Consider the following 27,607-nt stretch of genomic DNA (forward strand, 5'->3'; position numbering starts at 1 on the left):
ACTACACCAAGAGTGTCGATTCCAGTCCTAGTGATGGTATGGTAGAGGATAGAATCATCAACAATTCATTATCAAAAAATTTAATGGAATGTAAAAACACAATACAATTGAACAATTTGTAATGGCATGCAGACACAAAGACAAAGAAAGCAGAGTCAAAGACCACAACATCAAAATGAACAATGGTGTTCTATTGGTCAATGGTCACCACAGGTCTGTGGTGGGTGCAGAAAAACCTTAAGGAGGGGGTGAGCTACCTTTACGTTTACTGTAATAAAAAATAATCAAGTCACATGCAAGGTTTAAGAAAATTTTATTTAAACTGATTATACACATATACAAGGCAACTACATATTATGATGTAAAAAAGTAATGATTGTGGTTCTCTTCCTTAAATGATGAATTCTATGCAACTTTTCTTGCTGGAAAATTGGTTAATTACATCATCAACAGGACAATCAATGTCAGGGTGAGTGTTCAACAGAGCTAAGCCATTACGTTGATCCTTCTTCATTGTCAACCTCAGCCATGTCTTTCTACACTACAATGTTGAAAAAAAAAATTTTCTACTGTAGCAATAGATGCAGTTAGACAAGCAAATATTTTGTACAGTGTGTACAATGTAGGATAGCCAGTTCCAGGACAAACAGACAATGCTTACATAACAGAATCACAATCATTAAGGGCATTTATGCTCGTTCATTTGTATTGAAAATGCATGCGGGCTGACTGGCGGGGCAGCACGGGTGGCACTGGAAAGGGGGTTGGGGGGGAGGGGGGCACGTGCCCCAAATACGTATCTGCCCCTGCTACAGGTGTACAGAAATTTATCAACTTTCACATTTGGTAAATGATTTCATATTCCTATTCTTACAGATACATTATACCCAACCAGAAACATTGTGATGTAATTGTTTTCACTTAAAATTAATTAATTCAGAATATATCAGGATTTGAAGGCAACATAATGTCATTCCCATACAAAAATACAAGTGTCAAAAATGAACCTACAAACCAACAATTTAGATTGTAGACAAATTGTTTATGATTCTGAGAACTTGGTTAGCTTAGTTTAAGTGTCTATAATTCAAAAGTTATTAATTAATTAAGGAACAGTTTCAAGACACCAACCACTTTTATACCTTGTAATATTTCACAATTCTGTTCTGATAACACCAAAGCATGAACAGAACACAGTGCTGTTCTTAGATTTCCCATATTATATTTTATAAAGGAAATCATGAAAGTTTAATCTTTTGTCAAATAAATTATAAATGATAAGTCTCTTAGACACCAGGGAATTTTTATTGAATCTATCATTACAATATGAAGAAGTATTGTCTTGTGTTTGTGTAATACACAAGGACACAAAACATCATGTACATGAAGTATTTAGTGTTAAAAATCCAAGCTGGTTACCTTAACAATTTCTCTTTTTTGTATCGTCAGTTATTGTAGCACCCACTTTTAAATGGCTAAAAACCATTAAGTGAGGCATTCCTGCCAAGGGGTGAAAACATATATAGCTGGACATGATCCATTTGTAAGTAAGCTGCATATCAGTTACAATTAGTGAAATTTCAGTTACAGTCAAGTTACGGTTAGGTTAGGTTGACAGCATGGACTATGTTGCAAACCCATGTGAAGTATATCACACAGGAATACAATGAGAGTTATCAAGAACTATCTTAATGTCATGATGATGATGTATATATGTTGAACTGTTTTAGTGATATATTAGGAATAAATTGCCCATATGTTGTGAGTCTGTGTTTATTAATTAACATCCCCATAACTTCATATTTAAATGCACATGCAATTCAGAAAGCACATACAATGATCCTACAGAGGGGTGAGATTGTACACCAGAAAAAGTCAGGAGAAAAATGATCTATTATGACAAGCTAGATAGTTAATTATTTTTCTTGTAATAATACTCTTTCAAATAATAACTATAGTAAATTCCAAAAATGTTAAATTTATTCATACATTTCTCATGTTCAGCAGCTACAGCTACAGAGTGAAAAAATATTATAAAAATACAATGGAAGGCATAATTGTTACGTAAAATAGTAACTGTGTTACTGAAAGCAGCTATAGAATAGATTAATGTAAGTACAGATGTAATTGTTATTGTTATAAAATAAAACATATTTGACTGTATCCAAAGTATTTGGTAAGAAATACTATCACAATACCTTTATTCTATGTTATTATTTAATGTAAACAAATGCAGTAAATGGTATGTTGTATGCGTGTGAATTTATGAATGATGGATGAGGCACGGTATCTGTAAAAAGATACTGTCCCATAACAACATCACCTAAATCATCATAATTCTTATTTCCTGGTTTTCTTATTGCACTGAGAACATAAACCAATGTCTACAGGGAAAGACAGGCATAACATCTCACCCTCAGACATCACATTCAGTATCTACGTAAACTCCCAAGGTACTTAAAAATGAGAAAAAAGCCGTGAAACGAGTTTATACTACACACAAAAAAACTTAATTAGTGCATTACTTTATAATTTAAAACAATAACTACTGCCTTTAAAAGGAAATCACTGAAGGTAATTGTGGCTAAAAGCAAGTTGTAAGTGGCTCTTGTTCTACATCTTTCCATCCTCTTTAAGGAAAATCCAGTACAGCACATAAACACCTGAGCAACTGTCACCTTGGCAAGATGGTGAAATTGGCAGTAGCAGATCATGCAGGAGCACTGGAAAACCATCAAATTCATTAATTTCACATTTTGGTTTCAGTAAGATCTAATAATTACTACACAAGGATGCACAGGGAGGTCATAGAAACTCCCAAGCACAAAAACAGTTTCTGCAGAAAAGAAGTATTGAAATTAGACAAGTTGTGGGCCCTAGTGCTAAATAAAACAAACAGCATCAGCTTTTCCCTCTACGGGCTCCATAGCGTATGTTGGAATGACTCCTTTGGCAGTGGTCTGATGATGTCATGAACCAACCATTGTATGTATACTTACAAACAGTTTGGCTTGCTGAGCTTGTTTTGAGCCTGTAATAGCTTTGTTAGTCATTAAAGCCTCTGATGAAATCACCAGTGGTAGAAGATGAAAAATTTGGCAGGGAATTATGCCTTGGACCATAGCTTTCTGCCTATAAATAAAATGTCAGCAACATCACTAATATCAACCATGAAAGCTTACATGATAATGAGACTTCAGTTAATTTTACATGTCTGTATTAATATTTTTTTTAAGAATTTCCTTGTACATTCAAACAGTATGCTGGGTCAAAATGCCTTCATCTTTAAAGCATTTTCTGTGAAAGACTATTTTTCAAATTTAATACTGTGTCTCTTACAGTTTAGAAACTGTGTGTTCCTCTGCAGAGAGGAAGATTTATTGACTCCCCAGACATTGTTAGCATTATTAGCTTATGTTTGCAGCTCTGGTATTGTAGCATAACTGCTCAACATAATAGTCACCAACATATAGGGCCAGAGACTTACTTCTTATTTTTGTTTGCTTATTATGTTTAGAAAAAATACAATTTAATATTTTATTTTACACCATTTAAATGAGACCTGGCATTGTGTAAAGTTATGATAGTAAGATTACTGTGTCTCTGCAATTTTTTTATTTTTTTTAGTGGGGTTGGAGCTAGCATGGCAGTTTGAGCAAGGTGTGATTGTTTGAGATGAGGAAAGTAGTCAGACTGCTGACAACAGAGGAGGAAAACAGGTGTGTGTATAAATTATTTCTCATCAGAAAACATTGTTCAGTGAAATAAAAAGTTTTAAATTAACTGTTGTCATCCATAAGTGCTATCATTCTGATCTTTAAAGTAGTAATGAGTGATACAGCATATGATGATTCTTGCTCCAGCACACTGGTATGTTACAAGAGGCAATGAGTGATCAGTACAAGCTTCAGTGAAGAAGAATGTGGGGAGAACAAACTGAAACTGTAATATAAAAAGTGAAAGTGATGGTGAAGATGTAACAACAATGACGCTGTACTGTTGTACATATAAGTAAATTTTTTCCATCTGATTTTTCATTAAATTAGTGTAATTGATGTTCTGATTTCATTTCTTTTTTGTTTCATATCATTGTGTTAAGAAAACTGTAAACAAGTTTCAATCTGAATATTAATGTTTATGTCAAATGTCAAGCAATATTGTAATAGAAATGAAATGTAACAAATGTGGAGACTGTTGTAAGATGTTTAAAATTGTAACTGTGCGTCTGGTGCATACGTAGGCAATGTGTTAGGATATGTAGAATGCAAAACCTCAGGTGAATACCCTGTCTGTAAGGGAGCGGTAAAAGGTGGATGGCAGGCGAGCGCGGGAAAATGCGCATGGGCACTGTATGGCACAACGGGCTCAGCAATAGTAGTTGGAGTTTGGCATTGGTCTGAGCAACATGTTCTGGAGCGAGGAGGCTCTCCTGGAAGACGTAGTTTCACTGAGCCTCGGGTATGCTGTTCAAACGCCCACACAGCATGGCAACATTCCATAGGCACTAAATGGAAAAGTATTGCGACGCTAAGAAGAATGAAAGTGCCGATACGTCAAGAGCCATAGCTGTGGTTGTATGTGTGCTCTGTGCCTCGCTATCTTGCCGCTTGCCAACCGCCGCATCGATACAAGCAGGTTGAAACTTTTAGTACTGTATGCGTATGGACCATAGAGTGAACTGTTCAATAATAACCTAAATTTTACCAGAACTTTCCCCTCATTTAATTATCCTCACAACTAACCTAGACAGGGTCCTTTCCAAATGTTGTGCAATCCGAGTGTCCCGAAATGAAAAATTAAATTTTGTGTCAATAATAATTACTTGCAGACCTAGTTATGTTAGAATGGTGTTTAAAGAACTGTTTTGTTAATGAACCAGTAAATGAATAACAAAGGTCTAACGAAGTTGAAAGATAACTTTAATATTGATATAGTAATGAAGTTTAATTATTTCGAGACAGATATAAAAGTATTTAAATGAGAAGTAAATAAGATAAAAAGAATAGTAACTCATATACTGGAAATCGAACGCATGATAATTTCAGTAATCAATTTTTTTAATATAGTGATCATAACAGTTTCAGGCCGCCCCCCCCCCCCCCCCTTTTATTCATTTGAATTCTGAAGTGTTCCACATTGGTTTGACCAGCAAAAGTTAAAGTCCATATATAAGTCAAAATTTATCAATGTTTTATCTTTATCAAAATTGAAATTTTGTGTGTGGCTCGAAAGTGCTATTTCTAGGGTAACCTATGCCCGATTTTAATCAGATCTATAGACAGTATGAAGCTTTGTAGTATACATTATAGTGCAGCGTTATGTATTTATGGTTTTCCCATATCAGTACGCAACGTGAAACTATCAGTTCAATAGATTTTCTGGTTCTAAAATTTTACTATATTATGCAGTGTTACTACGTGTTGTTTTGCATGAATATACATCAACTTGTACAGGGAAGAAACTCAGTTAATGCCTAATTAGGCTGGCGACCATATTATTATCAAATTGGTAGCATCTTCAGTGTTGCGTTTGGTACATACTGATGTGTAATTTCATTTTGAACTTACTTGACGGATCATTGTTATTACAGAGTGGGTGTAAGTCCGATTTTGCCACCATTCAGGTACACGTGGTCAATATCTATACGAAAATCCTGTCTCGTAAGGTGAACCCCGCTCACTTACCATAGTACAGGCTTTAATGAGTATTGTGTGCCCCACGCGCACGTTACAAAGAGATTAGCATTATGGGCGAACAAAAGAGTTGACAATAGAAAGGAGTGCTCATACTGTTGAACGACAAGTAGGAATTAATGTAGAACTGTGCAGGCAGATTAAGGTGTTGAATGAATTTTGGTATGGAAAAGAAGTAATTGTCGATGTGTTTAACAACCACAATAGTCACAAGAATGCCTTGGAATAGTTCCACACATTGCAGAGCATCCTATGCTATGTAGCCACATTCATTCAAGACAACTAGAAGCAAAAGTCACAAGAAGCAACATCATAGACTGTCTAGCATCAACACAGTTTAATATTTTGGTGGTTACAGCTGTATTTTTGGGTGTGAAATAGCACATCAAGATTTAAGCTAACTGTGTTGAAAATGTACCTTACATTTTTATCCAAATTACATGGCAATTGTTAAGCTTGTAAGATTACAAATTATCATATTGCCAAACTAGCAGACATTTTTAGAGGGATAAATATAGACTATAAGACAACAAAATGGAGCAAGTACTTGAGTGTAAGACTTCAGAATTTTTGGATAGCAGCAAAATCAGAATGCGAGAAAATCTCACATACAGTAGTACGTCATGTTCAGGGTTATGCAAAGATCAACAAAAGGAAGAAATGACCAGCAGTGAACTGGAACTACAAGATAAAATCAAAGCATCAATGTATTTAATAATAAGAGAGAAAGAGGGAGGAAATCTGGGAAAGCACAGAGTCATATAAGAAAGAAAATGTGGAAGCAGAATTCAATGTACAAGGGTTCATAGATATGTCACCAGAACCAAGAAGACTGCAGTGGAAACAAATGAGAAACTGCCAAGAATAATAAGACTGAAGCAGACATACAAGAATGTATAAAAAAGGAATTAAAGGCAGAATCACATAGTGTGCACAATGGATTAACAGTCAGAGTGTCATAACTAATGTTTAAGTGGGATAAACAAATCTAATTTGAAAGGATCAATCCACTTTGTACCATTTTTGGAGAACTTCTAAGGAGGGTGACCTACTGGATGGATGGGAGATCAGTTTTGAAGCAAGGAAGCTATGGGAGACATAGTTTGGTGGTGCATGCACATAGGAACAACAGTTGAAAGCTGTGCAGATTTTGAGGTGGCATTCATAGAAGATGCATGGTCAGAAGATAAACAGATTGAAATAATGCTGATGCTAGCAAGTTATCCAAAATACCAGAGAGAGAGAGAGAGAGAGAGAGAGAGAGAGAGAGAGAGAGAGAGAGAGAGAGAGAGAGAGAGAGAGAGAGAGAATGCATAGAGAATGCACAGTGTTGCAAGAGGGGTGAAACAAGAACATAATGGGAAGGCAGAATGAGACAAAAGATGCCCTTTCATCTCAGAAATGTTCAAATGTCTAAGAAAGAAAAGAAGATGCCACATATTTTAGGATGTGAAAAGGCATGGAAGAAAGAAGTAAAGGACAAACTTTAAGCCTTGTTATGCAGTAGTAAAAGCCAGAACAAGGTGATGATTGATAAAAAAATGTATGAACATGAGTGAGTTTATTAACCATTAAAATGGTAGTTGCAATGAAATAAGGTTAGGAGAGGAGCAACACCAGGTTGAAAAGAACTTCATACCAAGAGACTAATGCAGTAGAAGTGGAAATAATAATACATTGTGACTGGTTACAGTAATTTGTGGTCCCAACTTAGGAAAAAAATTACCACAAAAAACTACTTATCAGTAATTCTTTTTACATTACTGAAGAATATTATTTAATGCAACAAAGGGGTCATGTAAATAGAAGATAAACTGCACAATACTAATGTAACGTTTCACCCTCTTTTTATATCTTTTATATTTTCTGTGGAATATTAAGTAGAAATTCTCCCTTTTACATTGTGTTTATAACCAAAAATATGTAACACACTTCCAATATTTAACAATCAGGGAAATATTATGTATGTAAAGAGAAAAGTAATCCTAAATTCATTGCACAGTCGGAAAAATGAATTTGCAACGTATCTAAAAATTGTACCATTTGCCACTTTTGGGTATACGCAAAAACCATTTGACGCTGAACAAGTCGTCGTCATCGTTATTCCTAATACTACTAGTAAAACCGATGGTCAAATAATTCTAAAAACTGATATTAAAAGCCAAAGATACCAGTGTGACATGTTCTGCATCTGTTTGATGATTAACTTCTTGCCTTGGGTCTGCAACACCTGCTCTTATTTACAGCCTCTGACAGCGTAGCAGGTATTCTTCCAAAGGCTGTATGTGTATTTACAGTTGAAACATCTTCTGGTACAAGTTCTGGACGAAGAGACTTAAATAAGCTGTAAACAACGACACTGAATTAGGCAGACAGACCCAAATACAATAAGATACACAGAGGGTGGAGTAGGGGGTGGGGTGGGGTGGGGGGGGGGGGGAGATAGCAGCAGAGGTGGAGGTGTGAGGGGGGGAAAGGAAGTGCAAGAAGCGTGAAGGACAGACAGGTTGTTTAAGGTAGGAGAGAGGTGGGATGGGTGATCCCAAAATGGGGCAAGGGGATGGAGGTGATGGTGGAGGATTGAAGAGAGCAAAGGGAGATTAGATTAGCTTAGTATTTTGTTCCATAGAGCCATGCAGAAGAGATCCTTGTGGGTGTGGAACATGTCAACTTTTGTTTTTTTAAAGCTGAAATAACGATACCAATAGCATGAGTATATACAATACATCATTTTTTAAGCTGAAATAACAATACTACTTGTATGAGTATATACAATACATCATTTGTTTCTATTAAAAAATTTGTCAATGGAGTAGGAGGAGTTGGCCACTAGTAAGTCTTTCAGGCTCCTTTTAAAGTAATTTTTATTTGTAGCTATTTTTTTGTGTTTGCTGGCAAATTATTGAAGATGAGTGTTCCTGAGTAGCGGATCCCTTTTTGAACTGAAGTAAGTGCTTTTAAGTCCTTGTGTAGATCATTTTTGTTCCTGGTATTGTATTTATGAACTGAGCTGTTTGTTGGAAAAAAAAGAGAGATATTATTTAGGACAAATTTCATGAAAGAGTAAATACACTGAGAGGCAGTAGTTAGTATACCCAGTTCTTTGAAGAGGTTTCTACAGGACGTCTGTGAATGTACTCCACAAATAATATGTATTACATGCTTTTAGACTCTAAAAACTTTTGTTTGATTTGAAGAGTTACCCCAAAATATTATACCATATGACATTATGGAATGAAAGTAGGCAAAGTATGCAAGCTTTTTCATTTTTATGTTGGCTATGTCTGTTAACACCCGAATTGCAAATACAGATTTGTTAACGCATTTCTGCAGTTCTGTGGTGTGCTCCTCCCAACTGAATTTATTATCAAGTTGTAACCCAAGGAATTTAAGACTGTCAACCTCTTCTATCTGCTCTTCTTCATACTTTATGCATATGTTGGGTGGAAACCTCTTACAGGTTCTGAATTGCATATAGTGAGTCTTTTCGAAGTTTAATGTCAGTGAGTTGGCTTTAAACCATTTATTAATATCCATGAAAATACCACCAGCAGATCTTTCTAGAACTACACTCGACATACTATTTATTGCAATACTTGTGTCATCTGCAAACAAAATGAACTCTCCTTCTGGCAGTGTAACTGATGAGAGATCATTAATGTACACAAAAAAAAGCAATGGCCCTAAGATGGATCCTTGTGGGACACCACATGTAATTTCTTCCCATTCCCCCCCCCCCCTCCACACACACACACCCTATAGTGAAAATTTAACTACTCTCTCATAAAATATAACACTAAACATCAAACCACAATATTTCAGAACTAAAAATCTTCTACCGCCAGCCACTATAAAGAAAGACAGAAAGAAATCAATTCATGCATGTGTTTGCATCAACAGGTCTACATCACACTGAGGCAGAAACCCTTTACGAAGGGTTGCAGAAGCTGATAAACAAAAACAAATCACACTAAAAGATGGCAAAAGGGTATTCTAATTCACAAGTAGAACAATACCAAAGAAAAATAATTCAGTGGAGAATGTTGGATATTATAGCAGAGACAACACAAGTCAAGCATTAGGTGTTGTTTCTTAACACACTCAGAAAAAAAAGTAAAATGAAAACAGATGACAATTACTAAATGGATGTTGTTGTGGTCTTCAGTCCATAGACTGGTTTGATGCAGCTCTCCAAGCTACTCTACCCTGCACAAGCTTCTTCATCTCTGAGTAACTACTTCAACCTATATTCTTCTGAATCTGCCTAGCATATTCATCTCTTGGTCTCCCTCTACGACTCTTACACTCCGTGCTTCCCTCCAATACTAAATTGGTGATCCCTTGATGTCTCAGAACGTGTTCTACCAATCGATCCCTTCTTCTAGTCCAGTTGTGCCACAAATTCCTCTTCTCCCCAATTCTATTCAGTACCTCCTCATTAGTTACATGATCTACCCATCTAATCTTCAGCATTCTTCTGTAGCACATTTTGAAAGCTGCTATTCTCTTCTTGTCTAAACTACTTATTGTCCTACTTTCACTTCCATACAAATACTTTCAGAAAAGACTTCCCGACACTTAAATCTATATGCAATCTTAACAAATTTCTCATCTTCAAAATGCTTTCCTTGACATAGCCACTCTAAATTTTATATCCTCTCTACTTCAAAAATCATCAGTTATTTTGCTCTCCAAATAACAAAACTTGTCTACTACTTTAAGTGCCCGATTTCCTAATCTAATTCCCTCAGCATCACCTGATTAATTCAATTACATTCCATCATCCTTGTTTAGCTTTTGTTGATGTTCATCTTATATTCTCCTTTCAAGACACTGTCCATTCCATTCAACTACTCTTCCAGGTCCTTTGCTGTCTCTGATACAATTACAATGCCATCGGCAATCCTCAAGGTTTTTATTTCTTCTCCGTGGATTTTAATTCCTACTCCAAATTTTTCTTTTGTTTCCTTTGCTGCTTGCTCAATATGCAGACTGAACAACGTCGTGGATAGGCTACAACCCTGTCTTACTCCCTTCTCAACCACTGCTTGCCTTTCATGCCCCTTGACTCATAACTCTCATTTGGTTTTTGTACAAATTGTAAATAGTGTTAAGTTCCCTGCATTTTACTCCTGCTGCCTTCGGAATTTTAAAGAGAGTTCTAAAGGGAGAGTATGGATATGGACATGAAATGACTATATTTGATCAAACGAAACAGAAATTTTAGAGAATTCAACAATTTTTAATGACTTTAAAAATACGTGTGGTGCTAGATACAAAGCTAGGAGGAAATGCATCAGGCAGGACATCACAAATACACATTAGGATTTTTTATTCTTTAAAGTTTGGGCAGGAATACCAGATCAAATTAAGCACCAGTTCAGCACCATGGAAAAGGGAGGTTATTTGGACATAGAAAACAGGGATAATTATTTAACATAGGAACTTAGACAAATAGAAAAAGATGTTGCAGGCATAAAAAAAGGTGGAAGAAAAGCAAATCTCAAATAGTCCGAATCAACTGATTAACAGATGAGTTTCAAGAAAACTGCTAAAGGAATATGGCCAAATTTGCTAAATTAAATAAAACTGGATATTTAAGTGGATACAGCACAATGTATCAATTTTTAAGTCATGAACTAAACAGATTGGAGCACAAAATAAAAGTTACCACTTCATCTGAGATTCATAGATACTGAGAAAGTTTTAGCCAAGGTTTCAAATAAATTCATATTAACAGCCTTAGAGAAACAAGATACCAATTCAACCTGCCTCAAGGTATTGAGGAATAAATATCTCAATGCCAAACCTTAAGTGAGTCTTCATCAGGATAGTGAGGAAATCACAAGTGAGATAAGTCTAGCCTGGAAGATTGCATTTGCCTCACAGTTTTTCACAGAATAAGTGTGTAGTAGTACAGACAAACTTCAACTACTGATGAAAGAACATAATAGAGACATCCTGGGATAGAATAATCTTTGAAATAAATTATAATACTAAAATGATGAATAACCCACATATACAACACAGAATGGAAAATGATAGAAATTAACAATGAAGTTCCAAAACAGTTGAGTTCTTGTTTTTAGAGCAATGGGAGATAAGGTGGATACTAACATAAATAAACAGAAAAGTAAAAATGGCCGGAGGCCTTTTGGAAAATTAAATATAGGTTTCAAAACTAAACTTCTGATGATCCTGAAAAGTAAAGGTTATAGTCAGTGTGTATTATCAGTTTTTATTTAAAAACGGAGCCCACTTAAAGGCTGAGGGTCAGTGAGCATTCAGTTAAAAGATGCATTACTAAAATAAGCAAATGGCTCTGGGACCACACTGGAGAGGATGAATTAATTACAACTGTATTGAAAACATAACAGATGCATAGGACACAGTCAAGTAAACAGATGGTAGACACACCAATGAAGCTATTTTCCAAATGCCAAGAGATAAGAAAGGACCAAATCAATAACCTATGGAAACACCAGGAGCAAAACTGATGTTTAAAACAGTGCATGGAGGAGACCTTCATCCAGTGGTGAAGGTCTGATTGATAATAAAGAAGTCTATATTAACAGCAGATTATTGCTGTGTTCCACATTGGCTCTGACATCTATATGCTCTGCCTATCAGTATTATCTAACATGGCACACATTTTTCTAGGTATCAACGGTTTGAAACTTGTACAAAACTGGATTAGAAAGCTAGGACAAAAAAACAAAGACTGTAGATAGATAACTAACTTCTAGGCTGAAGAAGCTAAAGCATACCTTTCTGTACAGAAGCTTCATTACTCAGGCAACAAATTATTGTCACATATTATTAACGGTAGCTTTAATTTTTACACCAAAGTAGCTTACCCCAGTAATGCTTCGATGTGATGTGCTCCTGACTGTTTGAGGTTGCAGCGAAATAATGTTACAACCCTCGCTCTTTTAACGTCATCTGGTGTAGTCAACATATATACAATTTTAGAAGCCCACCGTGCCTGGTAAAAATAATTTGTGCAGTTTATACTTTATTTAATATTAATAATTAGCTAGTAATAATAATGCTAACCCCAAAAAAGGAAAAAAAGATTACTAATGTCTATGATTAACTAGCCATCACAGTCAGCATACTTTCACAAAGAAAGTCTCTAGAAATAGTCTCAAGATGTTAGAATAAAGCAGTTTAATATTTTGAGAGAGGACAGCACGGACTGAAGCAAGAATAAATGTGTAAAAGCCACTGATGTTACACAACACACACTTTGATTGCCACAGAGAGAGTGTTTTATGTTCCTAATATAGTTTTCATTATGTTGGTAAATGTTGCACAAGAAGGACGTGAAGTATAAATTACACACGTGGAAGAGTTCCGTTTGTACACCATTTTAAAGTAGTTTTGATCAAATAGATAAACAGTAATACTTTACCATCATGGATGACTTATTTTCAATCGAAATTCACTGAAAGTATGTTAATGTTTATGATTTGAAGTCTATTCCTAAGTCTGCTCCTTCCTTTTAAACAAGTGTCAACCACTCCAAATGGCAAATGTGTTTTATTGGACCTCTACTATATTAGTAGTTTAGAATGGAATAAACCGATGCTATACTGTTCATCTGCATGTTAGTGTAGAATGTGTCACTAAATAAGCTAAGTGTAAAATCAGTGCATTTTGTGTGTTTATTTACATATACAAGCCACCTTCCAGTTATTCCTTTATGCAAGACACTGTGCGCGAGGTTAGCTTCAAAATTCAAGATGCATTTTCCATATGAAGTGGACCAATCATAGGAATAATCCCAACAAGAAAAGCTCCAACTACAATGAAATTCTGCACATATGAAGCATGCAGAATAAAATTAATCTGTGCAAAATCCAAGCTACAGCTTACAAAAAATAAAAAAAGTCTTTGAACTACACAACAGTTTTCGCCAAATTTAAGAGGGCTTAAAAGTGAAACCAGTAGCACTTCAAAAGAGATATTTGGATCAGATGCACATATTTTTATGCTCTGCACATTATTAATATTTGAAGGTTGTATCAGTCACCATTTTAGTGCTACATGGCATCAACATTGGGGAAAAACCAGTTGCAAAATCTAGCAATCATTTTGTGACTGCAATAATTTATGATCAAACAAAGTGTGTCGACTGGTCTTTAGCAGTTCCATAAAGACGTTACATGTTACCAATTCTAATTATATGAACCATTACTTGTAGGTGTTCTATAAGTTACGAGGGCTGTTCAATAAAGAAAAAAAAATAAAACATACCTTTACTCATCCTCATAATTTTGATGGTCCCTCTGAAAGTAGTCTCCCATGAGTGTGATGCACTTGTCCTCCCAGCGTTTCTGTCAGTTATCAAAAACATGCTGGAAAAATATTTTTGAGAGGTCCTTCAAAATTGCCTCCGAGGCCTTCACCGCTGCTTCTGATGATTGATAATGTCTTCCACAAAGGCGTTTCTTCACGTTAGAAAATAGAAAAAAGTCACATGGAGCTAAATCCGGATTATAGGGAGGGTGAGGGATGCCCTTCAAGTTGATTTTTGTAAGATATTCAGCAACAACATTGGCAATATGCGGCAGCGCAATATCGTGGTGTAGCATCCATCCTGCTTCATGGAAAAGTCTTTTGCACCTGATATGGACTTGCAATGGTTTCAGGACATCCCTGTAGTATTGTCCAGTTAGTGATGTGTGTGCATGTACAACATGCTGATAAACCATTCCATGAATATCAAAGAAAGAGATAACCACAACTTTCCCAGCAGAAGCAACCACTTTTGCTTTTTTGGGGTTGGTGATGAAGGAGACTTCACACTGAGCTTTGCTGTTTGCTCTCAGGATCCAAATGATGTACCGAAGTTTTATCAGCAGTGATTACATTTGAAAGAAACTTTGGATCTTCCTCTAAGATCAACTTTAACTGCACGCAGACGGGCACGCTAATGTCCTTTTGTTTGGAATCCATCACGCATAAACACGTGTCGTGTAATGTTTCTGTCACCGACATGTGGGTGGCACCCAATGAAATGTTCAATATTTTAGAAAGTAATGTTAAGGTAATTTGTGGATCCTCTCTCACAATGACAGCAGCAGTTTTGATGTTTTCTTCCGTAACAGCAGTAACTTGATCACCAGGTCCACCTTCCTTTGAAATTGATTGTCACCTCTCTTCATACATTTTAAACCACCTTCAACCTGTGCTGTAGGGAAGAACAGACTCTCCATAGGCCTCCCGTAACATTGTACAGGCCTCAGCTGAAGATTTGTTGAGACAAAAGCAGAATTTCAAAGCCGCATGTTGTTCCTCACTTGTTACCTCCACGCAGCGGTAGGCGATACTGAACATGTCTCACCTTGGCCGCCACTGACAGGCGGGAGCCAGAAGTCCCAACAATGAAACTATTACAGCGTGTTTATTGCACATTAAGCTAACAGAATATCATAAGATTAAATATTAGCACAAGCAATTATGACCATAAAAAAAATTATGATCGTTCTTTATTGAACAGCCCTTGTATTAATATATAGAACCCCTAAAAAAAATTTCGCATCAAATTTGTGCATAGTTTGATGTAAAACATTATTACCTCCTACTTACTTTATTTTTCTATCACTAGAAAGAGCAGGTGATTTTTTACTAGAAAAGTTTACATGTTCTGGAGGTCATCCAGACAAGGTTTACACAATGAGACTGAAAATACTACTGCCAAACATTTCAGGACAGTAGTTACATTTAATATTTGATACATCTTTTGTTATTTATAGGTGCTGTAATTTCTATATTTGCTAATGCTTTTATTTTTTATCATTTAACTGAAAACATTCCAGTTGGAAAATTGACATTTGCAAACATGCGTGCAGAAGGTCCACTGACACTGGGCTTACCAGTCTGGCACATTCCCCCACCCTGCAAACTGTCATTGTTATTGCCTGGTGTTGATGTCTGAACCTTCGTCTGTGACAGATTGTACTGTTGTACCATTTGCAATTGCAGTTAAATGTCATCAATTTGCAACTGGCAATACTAGGAATATTTTTATGTTGGTTGATAATGCTCCAAACCATCATTCACATTTTTCAGTTGAAAGAGAAAATACGAACTCCACCAACACCACAACTCCGCTGTGAGGTGAAAAACAGGATAGTCCTATTGGACCACAAATGAAGCCAGTAAAACAATAGAACCTGTTCTAGCCATTATTTCTATTTTGTCTACCTATTTGGTCTTACACTACTGGCCTAATATGATATTCGCTGTGAAAAGTTGCATCTGCTGCTGCTGCTACTACTACTACTACTACTACTACTACTACTACTACTACTAAATTTTTTTTTGTTGAAGTTTACCTAAAAAAATTTAAATGTTACTGATTTTTGTAGAGGAATTAACTAAGAATGTTCAATAATTTTTTTCATATTTTAAAATATAAACAACATGAACAGATTGAAGCATTTTCAAAAGGTGGGCATAAAGTACCCCCCTGTTGGTATTTCTGGGGATAAAGACAAGTGGCCAAAACCTATTTAAGTAATAATATTAAAAGCCCTACACAGAATATACCTCACAGAATGTGTGTAGATTGTGGAAAACAGAAGGAATTTGTAGTATCTGAGTAATCTTGAGATAATTTCATGTCTCTGTAGGTGTAAACATTAGTCTGACAGAAGTACAATGATATTGACCACCGAATTTCATATCTGTAGTGTAAAGTTTATCAGATTTTGTTTCCAGTACAGAAAAACAGCATATTTAGTGGTTTAAGTTGGAAAAGAAGAGAGAAAGGAATTGAGGGAGGACAACATGAAGAAAAAATAATACTGGAATGTAGTTAAAACATTTGTTGCTAAGAGAAAAAACAAACAAAATGCACACTCCAACAATTATTGGCAAACTTACCAGACTTTCAACAAATAATAGAAAATAAATTTGATGATAAAAGCTGTCAATCGCTTGTCTGTCTGCGAGCTCATTCTCCAGCAAAGCTAGAAAAAACAAAAAGAATATGTCAAATAGCATCTAACAACACTTCTGGAAAGGTTGAAGGTAAACAAAATATCCTCTACAGACTTTTTTCCGCAAAATATATACACACAGTGTATTTCAAAATCATTGTTTCAAACATCTAGGAATGACAGATCAAGCCACGTACAACAACTTTTGTTAGAGGCAAAATGTTTGCTGTTACTTCCAGACAACACTAGGCACTCTTTAGTATACGTCGGTCCTGAGACGATGAGATTTCACGAACTAGCAGAGTCTTCTAATCAGGTGTGAAACATACTATCTACCACAGTGATCTGACAGCGTGATTTTCAACAAGAAACCAATAAGAATGAGTACCTCCAAGTGGAGAAAGATATTTTAGAAGTGAATCAGGAACTTTAATTTTGCTGGGCCTATCCCCTCTTGTGAAGAATAGATGACTGGACGACAGGCAAAACACAATGAATATGAATGTAGAAGTAAGCTATTGTCCTGCTGCCTCTCTGGGACAAAACCAATATAAAATGACACCTAATGTGACTGGAAAGTGCCAACAAACATTTTGGCTAACGAAAATTGTTCCTCACAGTGTGATGTATTACCCCAAGACGTTTGATGCAAAGATTTCCAAAGACACTGCATACTGTCAATCTGCAAGTTATCCATGTTGTTTTGTAAAAGACTTCCTTCCTTCTTTCTTTCCACTGGCAGCAACAGGAGTGTGTTTCCTCAGACAGTGTACTGTTACTCAGACAGTTTACTGCCGATTAGTACCATATAATACTACATTCCCTGAAACGGAGTACTTCCACTTTTCAGTTAAACATGTTTTATTAACAAGTGAAAATTTGAAGTGAAAATTTTGCCACACATTAAACTAGTTTCCATTACCACATTATCTCATATTGGTTCCATGAAGTAAAGGGTTAGTTTTATTTCTTCTGAAAGATGAGTACGAGGGACATTTTCCAAATGATTCCAATGTGAAAGACTCAGACACACACAGGTTCCAAAGCATACAACTTCTGTGCAGTCTGCTTAGAACTGAAATTAGTTATTTAATGAACTAAAAAGGGTGTTCGACTGCATCATTATCTTCCTTTGACATTAAGTGATGCCTTCCTGTTGAACATTGGAAACTGAGACACCCGCAATTATTAAAACATTGTGAACTAGAAGTGAGCACTGATGGTGGTGTTCCTGTCTTGCAGCTGGAAACCTATATCCAGCAGCTGGTCCATTTGGTAGCATAAAGTTCAAAACTGTTTCGTTTAAGTCATAACTGATATCTATTATCTCTGCAATCCACCAGTCACAGTCATACATGAGGGACACAAACATCCCTCTTTGCAGGTTGTGAATCTGAATATTCTGCTGTTTCTGAGGTCTTGGTTGGACAAATGAAATTTCTTCTTCTTGCCCTTAAAGTTCACCCATCGCTTTGAGTTCAAAAATGAGTCTTCTGAATTCCTTTCACAAAAATTCCAAATCAGACAACGTCCTTGTAGAGGCATGCAATTACTATGACTATAATTAATGGAAAGAACGTAAAAGATTGTGGGATTGCTTAAGGACAATTGCTGGTTTTCTCTGAATTTATCAACTGCCATAGCGTGTTTCTGATTTAACCCGATTGACTGATATACTACAAACCGACAAAAGAAACATATGTTACAAATTTTACAGAAACAAACATTCTTATCCAAATCAGATCCAAACGAACAATATTCAGGGGGAAAATACTTTTTGATACAGAAATACATATCACTGTAGATACTAATACACAAAAATTCAATGTAGATGCCAAATACTGTCATTACTAATATGTAGAATAACAGGTAGCACCATTAGTTGCACAGATTGACCCCAACTGTTGAGATACCATACAAGCACTGACTACCACTACTGTGTGTGCTGGGAGGAAGACTGTCATGCTAAGTGGCATAAATGTATTGATGCACATTTAAAGAGGGCCATACAGATTTGGGACTCAAGTATTACATTTAAATTTTTAAGGGACAACTGCCAAACGTGCATGTCAATAAACACAAAAATTTTAAAAATTGCTTGCTCCACACGGGCCAAAATCCTATCTTACTTATAAAAATAGGTACTATACATTTCATAAAGCAACAACTACGGACTTTATTATTCCCACCAACTCATGCCATACTCCATGTTCCACAAGCTAGCCAAATTTCAATTGCGCTGTGACACAAGTAGTAAAGAAATAGAAACAACTGTTAGTTATGTTTGGCAAATGGTTTCAATGAAAAAGATATTAGGAATATAGGTAACAAAACGATCAGGAAAATTGAAAACAACAAATAAGAAAAACATGAGACTTGTCTTACCATGATCTACTATCAGACAAAATTGCAAATATGTTTAAGAAATCAATATATGGTTTGGATTCCAAATCAATAACAAACTAGGACACATTGTGAAACATTGTTTGGAATCCCCAAAAATCCACTGAGGTGACAAAAGCCATGGGATAGTGATATGTGCGCACGCACACGCACACAGATGGCAGCATTATCACATACTCAAAATATAAAGGGCCAGTGCTTAGTGCATTGGTGCAGCGACATTTGTACTCAAGTAACTCACGTGACAAGATTTTTGACATGATTATGACCGGGAATTAATAGACTTTGAACATGGAATGGTAGCTGAACAAGGCACATGGGACATTCCATTTTTTAAATCATTAGGGAATTCAATATTCCAAGATCCACAGTGTCAAAATATGCCAAGAACACCAAATTTCATCAGGCATTACCTCTCACCACAGAGAACGCAGTGGTCGACAGCCTTCACTTAATGACCAAGAGTTGACAGTGCTAACAGACAAGCAACTCTGCATTAAATAAGGTAAAATCTGGCATTAATGGACTATAGAAGCAGATAACCGACATGAACGCCTTTGCTAACAGCATAACTTTGCATGCAGGCCTCTCCTGGGATCGTGACAACATTGGTTGGACTCTAGACGACTGGAAAACAGTAGCCTGGTCAGATAAGTTCAGATTTCAGCTGGTAAGAGCTGTTGATAGGGTTCGAGTGGGATGCAAACCCATGAAGCCATGGACCAAAATTGTCAACAAAGCACTGTGCAAGCAGGTGATGGCTCTATAATGGTGTTGGTCGTGTTTACATAAATGGACTGGATCCTCTAGTCCAACTGAAATTATCACTGTCTGAAATGGTAACGTTTGGCTTCTTGGAGACCATTTGCAGCCATTCATGGACTTCATGTTCCCAAACAATAGAGTTTTTATGGATGACTCTAGACTATGTCATTGGGCCATAACTACTTGCATCTGGTTAGGAGAACATTTTGGGCAATTCGAGTGATGATTTGGCCACCCATCAAATATTTATGGGAGATAATCAAGAGATCAGTTCATTCACAACATCATGAACACTTTCGCAATTATGGACAGCTATAGAGGCAGGAGACTTCCACTAACTTGTCGAGTCCATGCAACAGTGTGTTGCTGCAATATACCGGGCAAAAGGAGGTCGACACAATATTAGGAGGTATCAGTGAAGTATTGTAATGCCGATGTGTACAGGATCAAATGTGGATTCTGTGAATGTTGCTACATTGGACAAATGGGAAGACAATTCAAAATATGTTTCAGGGAGCATGGATACACTCGTAATGGTAGTGTTCTTGAATACCGCGTAAGGGAACAGAGTCATCATTTAGTTCAAACTGAGAATTGTTTATAAATATTGCACATTGAAAATAAGGATAATAATTTGGATATAATCAATGAAATGCAAATTTACATCAGTAACCCGTCGAACAAGACCCTTTTGATCAATGAGCACACAGCGATCAACTATACTTGGTTTTTTAGCTTTTTAAATGAACTGTTCCTCTACTAAAATAATGTACTATCCCGTTCCTGCTTAGCCCATTATCTGAGCTATTGATAACATTTTGTTAGTGAAATTACAGCTTCATCTAATGTCACACCTATTTTGCACTAGGTCAAATGAGAGACAACCCACGAGTCTTTGTTCCGTTGTGAAACTGAAGTTGTAAATTCATTTGTGAAGTTTTAACTCTACCTAATGTTGTACATATGAATAATAGAGGGAAACATTCCACGTGGGAAAAATATATCTAAAAACAAAGATGATGTGACTTACCGAACGAAAGTGCTGGCAGGTCGATAAACACACAAACAAACACAAACATACACACAAAATTCAAGCTTTCGCAACAAACGGTTGCTTCATCAGGAAAGAGGGAAAGACGAAAATCTCCCTTAAAACCCACATCCTTTTGTCTTTCCCTCTCCTTCCCTCTTTCCTGATGAAGCAACCATTTGTTGCGAAAGCTTGAATTTCGTGTGTATGTTTGTGTGTCTATCGACCTGCCAGCACTTTCGTTCGGTAAGTCACATCATCTTTGTTTTTAGATAATGTTGTACATATCTGCACTTGGTTGGGTGACCAATGACGCAAGAACTTTTACTTTGTAATAAAAAAGAAAATGTATTTTTATGCTGGCCAATTTGCACTGTAATAAATTTCAATTGGTCATATTTTGACAATTTCACATATGTATATAAACAAAAAACCTTGCAAAGATTTTAATCTGTTGGTTTTATGTAAGACGTCATTTGAATTTTTATAACGAAGATAAGATTTGCACCCTGTGTAGGTGAGTAATTTTTTACATGTTCTATATACTGACACACACTTTTGGCAATTGTTCCTCAAAAATTTAAATGTAGTATATACATTGGCCACAATCTAAGTGGTGCTCTTTAAATGTGCACCGACATGGTTACGACATCTAGAGTGACCGAGCCTTCATCCCAGCACACACAGTGGTGTTCGTCATTGTTTGTGTGGTATTTCAACAGTTGTGGTTGAACTTTGCAACTAATGGTGCTACCTGTTATTCTACATACTAGTAATGTCAGTATTTGCTGTCTACATCAAAGTCTCACATATTTGTATCCAAAATGGTATGTATTTCTGTGTCAAAAGCATTTTGCTCTTCAATATTGTTCATTTGCAACTGACTTTGATAAGAAATGTGTGTTTCTGTAAAATATGTAACATAACATGTTACTTTTGTCTGTTCGTAGTAGGTCATCAGATGATGCGTTAAAACAGAAATGCACTATGACAGTTAATAAACAAATTCAGAGAAAACCAGTGGCTGTTTTTAAGCAACCACACAGCCTTTTTAAATTCTTTTAATTAATCCTTTCACAAGGGTAGTATGTTTGGACCATTCTTCTCTTTTCTGCCGGCAGAATTCTTCAGTTTGTCAATTTAATTGTGAATGACAGTTTTCTTAATTAGTTTATTTTCCTCTCACATTGCATATGTAAATTCCGAAGAGTCATTAGTTGTGTCTGTAAACAAAGTCCTCCATTTCCATGGCATTAATCATCACCACATTTATGAAACCGAAAGGTCTCTTGCTTTACATCTCAAACTACACAAATCATAAAAAGTTTTGTATCACCCCAGTTCCCAGAACTCTTGAAGATAGACACTGAGTGTGGATATTGTATCACAGACACAGTCCCTTTGACTGTTCAAAGATGTCACTAAACCCGCCCAAATATGTAAATAACCATGCAAGAGCAGTGCCTATTAGACAGAAGGGTGTCCAACAGCTGATCAGTTCCAGTCATTCCACCAGGAAGGAGGTACATGGCTCGTGTTGTCTGTAGTTCAACCATGCCTAGACAATCAATACTGTGCTTTGATCACATTCGCATTGTTACTTTGTGCCAGGAAGGGCTCTCAGAAAGGGAAGTGTCCGGGCATCTCAGAGAACCAAAGCGATGTTGTTTGGACATGGAGGAGATATAGGAAAACAGGAACAGTCGAGGATATGCCTTGCTCAGGCTGTCCAAGGGCAGTGGACGATTGCTACCTATGGATTATGGCTCGGAGGAACCCTGACAGCAACGCCATCATGTTGAACAATGATTTTCGTGCACCCACAGGACGTCACACCACGACTCAAACTGTGCACAATAGGCTGCATGGTGTGCAACTTAACTCCTGATGCCCATCTTTGCAACCACGACACCATGTAGTGCGGTACAGATGGGACCAACAACATGCCGAATGGACCGCTCAGGATTGGCACACTGATGAGTGTTGCATATGCCTTCAACCTGACAATCGTCAGAGATGTGTTTGGCAACCCAGTCAGGCTGAATGCCTTAGACACACTGTCCAGGGAGTTCAGCAAGGTGGAGGTTCCCTGTTTTGGGGTGACATTATGTGGGGCCAACGTATGCCGCTGCTGGTCGTGGAAGGCGCCATAACGGCTGTACGATACGTTAATGACATCCTCCAACCAATAGTGCAACCGTATTGGCAGCATATTGGCGAGGCATTCGTCTTCATGGCCAACAATTCGCACCCCCATCGTGCACGTCTTGTGAATGACTCTTCAGGATAACGACATCGCTTGGCTAGAGTGCCCAGCATGTTCTCCAGACATGAACCCTATCGAAAATGCCTGGGATAGATCGAAAAGGGCTGTTTATTGACGACGTGACCCAACAACTACTCTGAGCCGTTGAGGAGTGGGACAATCTGGACTAACAGTGCCTTGATGAACTTGTGGACAGTAGGCCATGACGAATACAGGTGTGCATCAATGCAAGAGGACGTGCTACTGGGTATTAGAGGTACCTGTGTGTACAGCAATCTAGACAATTACCTCTGAAGGTCTTGCTGTATGGAGGTACAACATCCAATGTTTAGTTTTCGTGAGCAATAAAAACGGGAGAAATAATGTTTATGTTGATCTCTATTCCAATCTTCTGTACAGGTTCCAAAACACTCGGAACAGAGGTGATGCAAAGCTTTTTCTTTAAAGTTCACAAGTCCAACCAAGTGGTCACTGTCACATGTTCAAGTACGTTCTTCAGTTAGCACACAAAGTTCAAAATTTTGCACTGGCAGGTGCATTGGCAGAGAACGGTGCACATTGAGCTTGAGGGGACATGAACTGGTAGGAGGTGATAGGACAGAGGGGCCAGTAACTGTTGGATGGAGGGTATGGAACAGTAAGTTACCATAGGTTGAGGTCAGGATGATTCTGAGTGTGAAGAATGTGTCATAAGGATAACTCCCATTTTAGCAGTTCAAAAAAGATCGGGTTGAAGGGCAGGATCCAGATGGCCTGGGTTGTGAAGCAGCCATTGAAATCAAGCATGTTTTGTTCAGCTGCATGTTGTGCCATAGGGTGGTCCAGTTTGTTCTTGGCCACAGTTTGGTGGTGGCCACTCATCCTAGAGGACAACTGGTTGGTAGCCATACCAATAAAAAAAGCTGCCTAATGATTGCAGCAGAGCTGGTATATGACGACTACAATTTCACAGGTGGACTGAACTCTGATGGGGTAGGATAAGCCTGTGACAGGACTGGAATAGGAAGGGCTAGGTGGGTGGATTGTGCAGGTCTTTTATCACAACACACAACTACGTCTTCTTTGAAGCAAAGCTATACAAATAAATCTGTGGCATAGTCATGGGCATCTGCATGGCACCCTCCTGTCACCTGTTTATGGGCCATCTTGCAGTAACGTTCACGGCCTCCCAAAACACCTAGTGCGGTTCAGGTTCACTGATGATATATTCATGATCTACACTCAGGGCCACGACACCCTATCCTCATTTTTCACAACTTCAACACCTTCTCTCCCATACACTTCATCTGATCCTCCTCAAACCAGAGTGCCACCTTCCTGTGTGGTGACCTCCACCTCTGATAGCTTCATCCACACTAAACCCACCAAAAATCAAGAGTATCTGCATTTTGATAGCCGACTTCCCTTCCACACCAATAACTGCCTCCCATACACCCTGGCCATCCATGGACAGCATATCTGCAGTGACAAAACTCCTTTGCCCAGTATGTTGAAGGTCTCGCGACAGTCCTCCTTGATAGGCACTATCCCCCAGACCTAGTCTGCAAACAGATTTCCTGTGGCACATCCCCACACCCCCTAATCCTCTCATCACGCCCAATAACCAGCTGTGAAGTAGCATCCCCTTCGTAATCCTATACAACCTCGGACTGAAACAACTGCATCACACCTATCATCAGGGCTTTGATCATCTATCATCATGCCCTGAAATGTGGGACATCCTACCTAAGACCCTTCCCACCTCTCCTAAAGTAGTGTTCGATCACCTGTCCGACCTCTAGAACATTCTCGTCCATCCCTACACCAGCTTTTATCCCAGCTCCTTGCCACAGGGATGACACCCTGTGGAAGATATAGTTGCAATACCTGCTCAATCTACCCACTCAGCGTTTCCTATTATAGTCCCGTCATAGGCTTAACCTGCACAATCAGAGGCCAGGACAACTTCAGAGAACCTTGTCGTATACCGGCTTGGGCGCAATCATTGCACAATTTCTTATATTGGTATGACTATCAACCAGCTGCCAATTAAGATGAACAACCACCATCAAACTGTGGTCACGAGAAATGTGGCCCACCCTGTGGTACAACATGCAGCTGAATATAACAAGCTTGATTCCAATGGGTGCTATACAATCCATGCCATCTGGATCCTGCCCTTCACCAATAGCTTTTCTGAACTGCAGAGTTGGGAGTTAAGGATAACGTATTCCCCGCTCCCAAAATCATCCCAGCCTCAACCTACAATCCCCACACCCTCCATCCAACAGTTTCTGCGCCCTCTATTCTATTATCTCCTCCCACTTCATGTCCCCTTACCCTTATTGTGTGCTACTCTATGCCAATGCACTCAACAGTGTTTTTCCCTTGAAGGTACCTCCCTTCTGCACTCCCTATTCCTCCCCCCCCCCCCCCATCCCCCTCCCTCTCCCACAGCTTCCTGAAACTGCCTATGGCAGCTTTGTCCTGCTACCATATAGTCCCTGCACACCACACCCTCACCATGCAGCACTGACCCCCCGCCCCCACATTATATATATATATATATATATATATATATATATATATATATATATATATATATATATATATATATATATATATATATATTTAAAAAGAAAGATGATGAGACTTACCAAACAAAAGCGCTGGCAGGTCGATAGACACACAAACAAACACAAACATACACACAAAATCAAGCTTTCGCAACAAACTGTTGCCTCATCAGGAAAGAGGGAAGGAGAGGGAAAGACGAAAGGATGTGGGTTTTAAGGGACAGGGTAAGGAGTCATTCCAGTCCCGGGAGCGGAAAGACTTACCTTAGGGGGAAAAAAGGACAGGTGTACACTCGCACACACACACATATCCATCCATACATACAAGACACAAGCAGACATTTGTAAAGGCCTTTACAAATGTCTGCTTGTGTCTTGTATGTATGGATGGATATGTGTGTGTGTGCGAGTGTACACCTGTCCTTTTTTCCCCCTAAGGTAAGTCTTTCCGCTCCCGGGACTGGAATGACTCCTTACCCTGTCCCTTAAAACCCACATCCTTTCGTCTTTCCCTCTCCTTCCCTCTTTCCTGATGAGGCAACAGTTTGTTGCGAAAGCTTGATTTTGTGTGTATGTTTGTGTTTGTTTGTGTGTCTATCGACCTGCCAGCGCTTTTGTTTGGTAAGTCTCATCATCTTTCTTTTTAAATATATTTTTCCCACGTGGAATGTTTCCCTCTATTATATATATATATATATATATATATATATATATATAATAGAGGGAAACATTCCACGTGGGAAAAATATATTTAAAAAGAAAGATGATGAGACTTACCCAACAAAAGCGCTGGCAGGTCGACAGACACACAAATAAACACAAACATACACACAAAACTCTAGCTTTCGCAACCAATGGTTGCCTCGTCAGGAAAGAGGGAAGGAGAAGGAAAGACAAAAGGATTGGGTTTTAAGGGAGAGGGTAAGGAGTCATTCCAATCCCGGGAGCGGAAAGACTTACCTTAGGGGGAAAAAAGGACAGGTTTACACTCGCACACACACACATATCCATCCACACATACACAGACACAAGCAGACATTTGTAAAGGCAAAGAATTCAGATGATGTTGAAAGACAGGTGAGGTATGAGCGGCGGCAGATTGAAATTAGCGGAGATTGAGGCCTGGCGGATAGCGAGAAGAGAGGATATGCTGAAGAGCAAGTTCCCATCTCCGGAGTTCTGACAGGTTGGTGTTAGTGGGAAGTATCCAGATAACCCGGACGGTGTAACACTGTGCCAAGATGTGCTGGCCGTGCACCAAGGCATGTTTAGCCACAGGGTGATCCTCATTACCAACAAACACTGTCTGCCTGTGTCCATTCATGCGAATGGACAGTTTGTTGCTGGTCATTCCCACATAGAACGCTTCACAGTGTAGGCAGGTCAGTTGGTAAATCACGTGGGTGCTTTCACACGTGGCTCTGCCTTTGATCGTGTACACCTTCCGGGTTACAGGACTGGAATAGGTGGTGGTGGGAGGGTGCATGGGACAGGTTTTACACCGGGGGCGGTTACAGGGGTAGGAGCCAGAGGGTAGGGAAGGTGGTTTGGGGATTTCATGGGATGAACTAAGAGGTTACGAAGGTTAGGTGGACGGCGGAAAGACACTCTTGGTGGAGTGGGGAGGATTTCATGAAGGATGGATCTCATTTCAGGGCAGGATTTGAGGAAGTCGTATCCCTGCTGGAGAGCCACATTCAGAATCTGATCCAGTCCCGGAAAGTATCCTGTCACAAGTGGGGCACTTTTGGGGTTCTTCTGTGGAAGGTTCCGGGTTTGAGGAGATGAGGAAGTGGCTCTGGTTATTTGCTTCTGTACCAGGTCGGGAGGGTAGTTACGGGATGCAAAAGCTGTTTTCAGGTTGTTGGTGTAATGGTTCAAGGATTCCGGACTGGAGCAGATTCGTTTGCCACGAAGACCTAGGCTGTAGGGAAGGGACCGTTTGA

At 38.2% G+C, this 27,607-nt stretch overlaps 1 protein-coding gene across 1 annotated transcript in view; it reads right to left on the bottom strand.

The window, feature by feature from the left end:
* Positions 1-1,971: 1,971 nt before the first annotated feature.
* The window catches only part of LOC126161290 (centromere protein I-like), a 67,397-nt gene continuing 41,761 nt past the window's right edge, over positions 1,972-27,607 (bottom strand). Inside the window, exons 4-7 of the mRNA XM_049917028.1 lie at positions 16,587-16,672; positions 12,551-12,678; positions 7,865-8,037; positions 1,972-2,723 (exon numbers count right to left, since the gene is read on the bottom strand). Of these exons, the coding sequence (XP_049772985.1) occupies positions 7,896-8,037; positions 12,551-12,678; positions 16,587-16,672 (356 nt within the window). The 3' untranslated portion in view covers positions 1,972-2,723; positions 7,865-7,895. The remainder of the gene's footprint in view (positions 2,724-7,864; positions 8,038-12,550; positions 12,679-16,586; positions 16,673-27,607) is intronic.

The sequence above is a fragment of the Schistocerca cancellata genome, chromosome 2, assembly GCF_023864275.1.
Source record: "Schistocerca cancellata isolate TAMUIC-IGC-003103 chromosome 2, iqSchCanc2.1, whole genome shotgun sequence".
NCBI lineage: Eukaryota > Metazoa > Arthropoda > Insecta > Orthoptera > Acrididae > Schistocerca > Schistocerca cancellata.